Here is an 8,199-nt window from a genome sequence, read left to right on the forward strand (position 1 = left end):
GGCGGCGGCTGGACACCGGGGCGCCGGGTGCTCAGAGGCGGCTAGCAAGCGAGCGCGTCCCGGGGGCGGAGAGCTCGGCCGGCGGGGGCGGGCCAAGGGTGGGGGCGGGAGGCGGCTCCCGGGGCTCCGCGCCATTGGCCGCAGGGCCCGGCGGCAGGAAGGGGCCAGAGAGCGCGGCCCCACCCCGCGGCCGGCGGAGCCTATCGCCGGGAGCGCGGAGCGCGGATAAATGTAGCGTCGCGGCGCGGGCCGGCAGCTCTCCGAGGGGCCGGAGCGCGGCGCAGCCATGCAGTACCCGCACCCCGGGCCGGCGACGGCGGCGGGCGCCGTGGGGGTGCCGCTGTACGCGCCCACGCCGCTGCTGCAGCCAGCGCACCCGACGCCGTTCTACATCGAGGACATCCTGGGTCGCGGGCCCGCCGCGCCCACCCCCACGCCCACGCTGCCGTCCCCCAACTCCTCCTTCACCAGCCTCGTGTCCTCCTACCGGGCCCCGGTGTACGAGCCCACGCCGATCCACCCCGCCTTCTCGCACCACTCCGCCGCCGCGCTGGCCGCCGCCTACGGACCCGGCGGCTTCGGGGGCCCTCTGTACCCCTTCCCGCGGTCGGTGAACGACTACACGCACGCCCTGCTCCGCCACGACCCCCTGGGTAAGGCGGCCGGGGTCATGGCGGGGCCGAGCCGGGACGGCGGTGAGGAAGGCGCCACTCGGCAGGTGGCAGCGCCCTGGAGGCGGCGGGGGCGGAGGGGGAGGCAATAGAAAGTTGTGGCAAAAGCGATTGAAAAGCGGCTGCCGGGCGTGCGCGGGGGACCGGAGGCGCGGGCCCGGGCGGCGCGCAGCCCAGACTGACCGCACCATGACTCAGATTGGTTTTCCTGCACCTTGCAGGCGTCGGGGCGCGCGGGCCAGAGCTAGACCGCTGGCGCTGCCGCGGGGGCCGGCGGCCGGCGGCCGAAGGAGCCTTGGGGGCGCTTGTCTTCCGGGGGTTGGGAGGCTCCCTTAGCTGGAGGGACCGGGAAGGCAGTGCCAAGGTGCCCCGGGCCGCCCCTGAGGGGCAGGGATAGCTGTCGGGCCCCGGGTGGTTACGGAGCTGGACCTGGTTCAACAAGCTTGTGCAGTGAAAGAGCCTGACCCTTTCCGTTCATACAGGAAATCTTGAGTTCTCGATAGGAGTAAATCTGGTTTCAGAAGCTGTTAAGTGTTTTCCTGGCTGCATGAAGCAGACCCTTCCCCCGGAGTAGTGCACGCTGCTGATTATTTTATCGACATCCTCAATACAGACAAATTCAGGAAACACTCGACTTCTGATAGCCGGGATCCGTTTTTCTGATATTGTTCATTTCCTCTGTGTGGGATGTGACTTTATGGCAGCTAAAATAACCAGTTGCTTCCTTTTTTTTTTTTTTTTTTTTTTTTTTTTTGAGGCTGTTTTGCACCAGTCTGAATCCTGACGTAAGCAAAATCTCGCAAAAAAACATTGCCCGCTTTCAAAGCGTTTAGCGCAGACCTGCAGACCGACGGGCAGACGGACTGACTGACCCACCCGTCTTTGGAGTAGGGAGGGCAGCGCGGACACGTTGGCCGAACGAAGTTTGAGGGACATATACCCTCAGTGCGCGCCCTAAGAAATGAGCCACCTGTGATCCGCGCCCAGTGGCCCTTGGGGCCTCCGGGCTTCTGAAGCCTCCGGTACAGAAAACGCGACTCCTTGCCTTGGCCCACCAGGCTTTTACGTCTACTCTCTGTTATTGGCAGCTTATGTAGGCACCCTGGAGATAACTGACATTTTAATTAATTGACTTTTTAGTGTCATCATTATTATGGTGTGGCCCCTCGCTCAGTTCTCCACCTTTCTTTCTCATCGCTCTAGAGACTTTCGGGGGAATTATATTTTAGTGGTGTTTTTTTTTTTTTAAGTTATTGTGTTTTTTTATTCCATCCTCGAAGGTATGATGCTGCAGGCCTGGTGTGGCTCTGTTCACCTGCTGGGGCCGGAGGGAGACCCTCGGCCGGGCGAGCCTGGGGGCAAACGTTTTCACAGAGCGCGCCCTGGGTTTCCTCGGGACTACGCAGGAGGAAGCAAAGGGTTTTTCGAGATAGACCAACAGGAAACACATTGACGGAAATGTTGCCATAGCCCACGGGGTGGCTTTAACTGGCCGCCCCCGCCGGCCGGGTGTGAAATCAGAGGGGGGCCTGCGCCCTCCGGCCAGGATTGGAAGCTCCACTGACACCCATCGCTTGAGCCGGAGGGCTTCCCTGGTCGCCGGGTCGCCTGCCCCTGGCAGCGACGCTTTGGCTAGTGTGACAGACCCTCTCCCCCCAACATAACGCACACACGGCTCTTTGGAAAGTTTGGTTCACCAAGGGAGAGGACCCCTCTGCAGGTCTTCTAGGCTAAAAAAGTTAGTTGTGTATACATTCTGAGAGCGACTGGTTAAAGAGGTTATGGTATTTTAAGCTCAGCCTGTAGTCAGTGTTCTTTGGGGAATCAAAATGATTGTATCTGGCTCTGGGTGTGATGGTTGTGTGGGTCTGTGGGCATATGAATGTGATCTTCGTGCGTATGCAGTGTAGGTGTATGCCTTTGGATGTTCCTGTGTCTCCAGGTGTGATGTGTACTGGTGGGAGCCTGTTGGGTCCGTGTCTCAACGGGTATATGTGAATGTGTCTGATTGAGTGCCCAGCAGCCTCCCTTCCCCTTCTTTGTCACCCCCTCGCCCAGTGCAGGCTGGTCTACGGGTGGGCCGGGCTGCTTCAGGGCCGCCTCTAACCAAGACGCTCTGGCCCGCAGGCAAACCCCTGCTCTGGAGCCCTTTCTTGCAGAGACCTCTGCATAAAAGGAAAGGCGGCCAGGTGAGGTTCTCCAATGACCAGACCATCGAGCTGGAGAAGAAGTTTGAGACCCAGAAATACCTCTCCCCGCCCGAGAGGAAGCGGCTGGCCAAGATGCTGCAGCTTAGTGAGAGGCAGGTGAGTCTCGCTGCGGGCCGGGGTCTCGGGGCAGAAGGGAGACAGTGAGGCCACCGGCAGCTGTTGGACTCGGAAGCTCCTGAACTTCTCCCCGCCTTCCCAGGTCCCTCGGGATTCTGGACTTGTGGCAAGTTTTATTTCTGTCTTTTCTGTAGGTCAAAACCTGGTTTCAGAATCGACGGGCTAAATGGAGAAGACTAAAACAGGTATTGACATGGTTCTGTTTCTATGGAAATAAATATTTTTACCATGTTATCTCAATGCGGGGCCTGTTGTAGGTTGTATGCAAAAGTCATTTGAGGGGCTATTTAACCTCTTCACCTTGATTAAAAAGGCAAATAGTCCTGCTGAAGTTCAGGATGAGTTGTTCAGGCGGCAGTAATGCTAAAAGCACCTAATGCAGTTCCTATATCAATTATGCTTGGGTTTTCACACACTGGCTAGTAAAACTCCCAGCTAATTGTTTTATAAACCCCATATGTTGTTTATCTAATTAACGCAGGAAAGATAAAGTAATTGACAGTAAATGACTTAAGCAGTTATCTTTGGGAGAAAATTGTTTCTTTTATTTACACAGCCATAATAAAACCAGGCAGAGCTCAAGGGTAAATATAAGGAAATAAACACCTTTAAGTCTTGTTTGCACTGTTTTTTAGAAGAATTTAATATCAAAGAGTTTAAAAATTATTTTCCTTCTAATTCTAGCTCTTAAAATGAATATAAAAACAGCAAGAGACTATCCAAGCCTGTTTGAAAAGTAGCTTAAACTTTCTGACAGTCTTTTCTTCCAGTGACCTTGTTACGTAATATGTGATAAAAAGTAAAGGCTAATTCAGTTTTTAAAGAAGCTGTTGACTTAGAGCTAAAGATTTGTTTTTGATGTTCTAATCTGATATTTTCTCCAAAGTTATCTGACAAATGCTGAAGTTTTCACTTACCAGTTTATATAGTTTATAATAAATAAAATTTGTTTGAAATGAATAGGGAAATTGAAAGCAGTATGCATTTTCAAATTTAATAGTCATAACTTTTTCATTAAAAACAATAATGTTACAAAAAACACTTTAAAACAAAAATAAAATTCCCATAATTTCATTATTCTAAAACAGTTTTTAAAATTTCGAGTTTCCTCTCAATATCTGAGCCTTGTATCTTACCACATAGTTGTAAGCTTGGTAAATCTATTATTCTATAGTCTTGTTTTAGGGGGAAAAAAACTTTAGCAGTATATCATAGTTTTCTTTAGTATTTATGTGCATTTTAGACAAAAACAGGATTAAAAATTTACTAACTTATTTAGTTCTTGGTCAAAGGTAGTTTATCAGGGACTTTTAAAACAGTCGTTCCTGTGTAATAAGGGAATATTTTCAAGAAATTTCCTCCAGATTTTAAGTAAATTATAGTTAGCTCTCTTTTCAATTGGCAACATTCTTCCAATTCTGCATTTTTCTTAGCCATGATTATGTAACTTGCTATACATATTTATGTGTGTATATGTTTATAAACTTAGTCCAGAAAATGCATAAAAAACAATTCAGTCTAATAATTTTGAAACTTTATCCTTAATGCATTATTTAGCATTCATATTTTTTAAATGTCTAAAAGACTTTTGTCAGTTGGCAAGGTTTAAATATTTGAAGAATAAAGATAGTGTGTATCTGTAGTGATCTGATTTCTTTTTCTTCCTAAACTTTTAAGAACCTTGATACCATGGGTCTGGGCTGGAGTTAAGTATTCATTTGACACAACACATTTTCAGTTATATTTGTGGTTAGTTGTTTTTATCTGGCAAGAAGAGTATAATTGTTCTCTGATATGACAGGAACTTTACCTTCCAAGTGAGAAAGAAGCATAAATATGTATTTTCTGAATAAATATATTATACCTGAAAGCACTTGATAAATTAAAAATTAAAAAAGATGATGGAAGATGAAAAAACATTTGATTTATATCTCTCATTTCTCCATATTTCGTCATCCGACCAATCTCTTTTTCATCCTCTTCTTTTAGGAGAACCCCCAAAACAATAAAAAAGAAGAACTGGAAAGTTTGGACAATTCTTGTGACCAGAGGCAAGACTTGCCTAGTGAACAGAATAAAGGTGCTTTGGATAGCTCTCAGTGTTCACCCTCCCCTGTCTCCCAGGAAGACCTTGAATCAGAGATTTCAGAGGATTCTGATCAGGAAGTGGACATCGAGGGCGATAAAGGCTATTTTAATGCTGGATGATGACCACTGACATTGGTGTGTTCGGAAAACTGGGATTTGCTACAGGAAATCTCCTTGGATGAACCTGAAAACTGTATGAGAGAGAGAATCAATTTTCTGGTATTCTGGAAATCTAAAATATTCGGTGCACTGACTAAATAACAAACTCACATTGAAACCTTAATTTTGACTTAAATAGTTTTATATACCGATTTTAGATTGTATGATAAAGGGACTCTTCCCTGATTAAATTCACCCCCTTTTAAAAAAAAAAAAATTGTTTTTTCTATTTATAAAAAGTAATTTTGAACTTTTTGGTTAAATTTTTAAGTTATAACTTTAAAGATTTTAATAGGAGCTTCTTGAATGACTTTTCTATAATCGGTTTCTACATCCTACTGAATGGAAAAGCAAAGGAGCATCCCAGATCCAGAGGTATGCCTTGGAAAGGGGGCCCACAATTCAGGCAGTCTTGGAATATTTTAAAGAAAATGTTACTTACTTATACATTACATTTTTATAGTATTGCCTTAAATCCAAAGCTATCTCTGAGTTCTTGTCTGGGGGATGTATGTATCTTTTTGTCAGAAAGATATACACAGTTGATAATCTTTAAATGCTTGTTTTGGGCTATCAGTACCTGTTTGACCGAGGTGTTAAGGGGATAGTAAGGTCCAGTTCAAGCAGAGAAACTGACTCATCAGTGACTAAATTTAATCACAGATGAACTAGAAGTAGCAGGTTAATTAAATGTAAGTAGATTGTAGATATGTTTTATATTAAACAATGTGTATAATGTGTGTATATATAATTGTTCACTGTAAAAAAAATGGCCAAAATGTTTTTTTTTTTTTTAATGAGTAACTTGTCTATAAAATAAATACGTTGGTGGGACAACTGACCTCGTTGAACCTCTCATTCTTGGATTTGAACAAACCCAACCCCTTATCTTACAGCGCCTGGGGTGCTTGGCTGGGCGCTGGGGCTGGGGCGGGGTCGGGTGCAGGGGCGTCCGTCTGGAGCGTCTGGCGGTGTGTCTCTCGGCTTCTGGCGTCTCGGGAAGGCGGTTCTGGGTGGCGACCGGTGGCAAGCACCTGAAAGGTAGATGTGGGCCTTTCCCACATCTGGGTTCGCTGGGGGCTGAGTGTGAGTGTGAGTGTGTGTGTGTGTGTGTCTGGAGCAGCAGGGAAGGCCCGCTGCGGACCCGAGCCCTGGACGCGCCAGGCGGTGGGGAGAGCAGCTGCGCCGCCGCCGCAGCGGAGCACCATCGATTCACCTTGGCTCACGGGGCCGGCTTGGCTCGCGGGGCCGGCGGGGCCGCCGTCCTTGACCGGCCTGAGTCAACATGCGTCATCCCTTGGCGGCCGAATCCAGGTTGGGGGTCCGCTTAGAGGGCTGGGGGGCCTTGGCCGGTAGGCGGGATGGGGGAAAAGTAGTGTGTGCCAAGACAACGGTTCTCACTCTTCAGTGAGCTTCAGAATCTCCCGCGGACCTTGTTGGGACTCATTGCCCACCCCATCCCCAGACTTTCTGATTTGAGTAGGTCGGGGATGGGTCAGGAAATTTACCTCTAAAAAGTACCCAGGTGCTGTCCAAGCTGCTGGTCAGGGGTTCTAAGGCACTTCTTGTAAGAAGAAGCAGGTGAAACTCGTGATCCCCGCCTCGCCCTTTCTCCAGCTCCCCTCCTCCCGACAGTTCCTGCGGAGCAGGAGACTGGCAGCTTTGAGGAGCAGGGAAAGGGAAAATGGGAGGCATTTCGAGGGTGAAGGAGCAGGGCTGAGGAAGAGGTATTGTGAGCTGGGGTGGAAGGAAGTGCTGAGCTGAGGGTGGGTATGGGGCTGAGAAGAAGAGTGAGCAGAGGTTTCTCACTGGCCCAGGTATTGCCAGTTCAGCTGCTTGCCTAACTGAGCCACCAGGTTCCGGACATTCCAGGAAAATGATGACCAGAGATCTGTGAGGGGAGAGGCCAGAAATCTCTTCCTCTAGCCTCATCCTCCTTGGAGGTCTCTAGTTTTTGTGGACTTGGATGCCTCTGGGCTGAGGTCCTGTGAAGGAGTGACTCTGCCCCTGGCCTGGCTTGACCAGGGCTGTGGCTCCCCAGACATGAGCACTCAGGTGAAGAGTGAAAAAGTCAGTGCATTTAGGGATGTCACACCTTCTTGCCTCCTGAGATTGCAGGAAGGCCCTTGGAATTACCTGTGAATTTTAATTTCTGAGAAAATTTGTCCTGGGTTCTGAAGCAGACGGGTGTGCATTGGCCTGGAAGCTTAAGGATTTCGGTGGGAGATTTAGTTCTCAGCCTCAGTTTCTTCATCTGTTGAATGAAGATGGTCTAGTTGACCTACATGACCTCTACCAGCCCTTCCCCACCCTCCCAATTTCCAACTCAGTTCTCAGTGTTGGAGCCCAGAGTAGACATCCAGCCAGAGGGTCTTTTCTCCTCAGCAGTCACGTTCCAGGCTCCCTGACCCTGCCTGACAGGTTTCATCCAAGTTTCAAAGGTCATAGTCAGTCTCATTTGAAAAGAGGACTGACTGTATCAGAGTTTGGGGAGAACAGGAGGCTTGTGGGCCTGATATTGAATTAAAGCAGTCCTGAAATCAGTGTGTGTGTGTGTGTGTGTGTTTCGCTCCTGGAGATAACCTCTGGTTAATATTTATTCTTGAGAAGAACTATCGTGACTATCAAGCCGAGAAATAAAGGCTTATGTATTGATTGACACTACAAAAATTGAGAAGTGAAACTCATTTTAAAGTAGACAATCCCTGAAACCAGGCCGTTTTCCAATTTAAAGCTATTCCCAGTTCTCTGAAGGTTGCTCCTATTCTGAATCTAAGTATGTCTTTAACAATCCAGTGTGTGTTACGTGAAGGAAGTACAGTATTCTCAGGACACAGGTTGGCATTAACTATTTTCTAAAGTGTCCCATTGCAGATTGCCAATGAATATTTACAAATTCTTCCTACAATCCAGGCATTTTTCATTTGTTTGTCTTTTGGCTATTTCATGTTGAA

The 8,199-nt window shown here is 48.2% G+C and overlaps 1 protein-coding gene across 1 annotated transcript; it reads left to right on the forward strand.

Annotated features, from left to right (window-relative positions):
- Positions 1-216: 216 nt before the first annotated feature.
- On the forward strand, positions 217-6,086 carry HHEX (hematopoietically expressed homeobox). Its single transcript, XM_006073688.4, has 4 exons — positions 217-653; positions 2,799-2,977; positions 3,133-3,183; positions 4,988-6,086. Exons 1-4 carry the CDS (start codon positions 287-289, stop codon positions 5,204-5,206), a joined length of 816 nt encoding a protein of 271 aa, XP_006073750.1. The 5' UTR covers positions 217-286; the 3' UTR covers positions 5,207-6,086.
- The last annotated feature ends 2,113 nt before the right edge of the window (positions 6,087-8,199 follow it).

Source organism: Bubalus bubalis, chromosome 23 (genome assembly GCF_019923935.1).
Source record: "Bubalus bubalis isolate 160015118507 breed Murrah chromosome 23, NDDB_SH_1, whole genome shotgun sequence".
In the NCBI taxonomy this organism is placed as follows: Eukaryota; Metazoa; Chordata; class Mammalia; order Artiodactyla; family Bovidae; genus Bubalus; species Bubalus bubalis.

Excerpts from the sequence above, each read along its gene's own strand:
- HHEX (XM_006073688.4), top strand. The coding sequence starts at position 287 with ATGCAGTACCCGCACCCCGGGCCGGCGACGGCGGCGGGCGCCGTGGGG. Across the intron at positions 654-2,798 it reads GCTCCGCCACGACCCCCTGG|GCAAACCCCTGCTCTGGAGC; the intron begins GTAAGGCGGCCG and ends TCTGGCCCGCAG. Across the intron at positions 2,978-3,132 it reads TGCAGCTTAGTGAGAGGCAG|GTCAAAACCTGGTTTCAGAA; the intron begins GTGAGTCTCGCT and ends TCTTTTCTGTAG.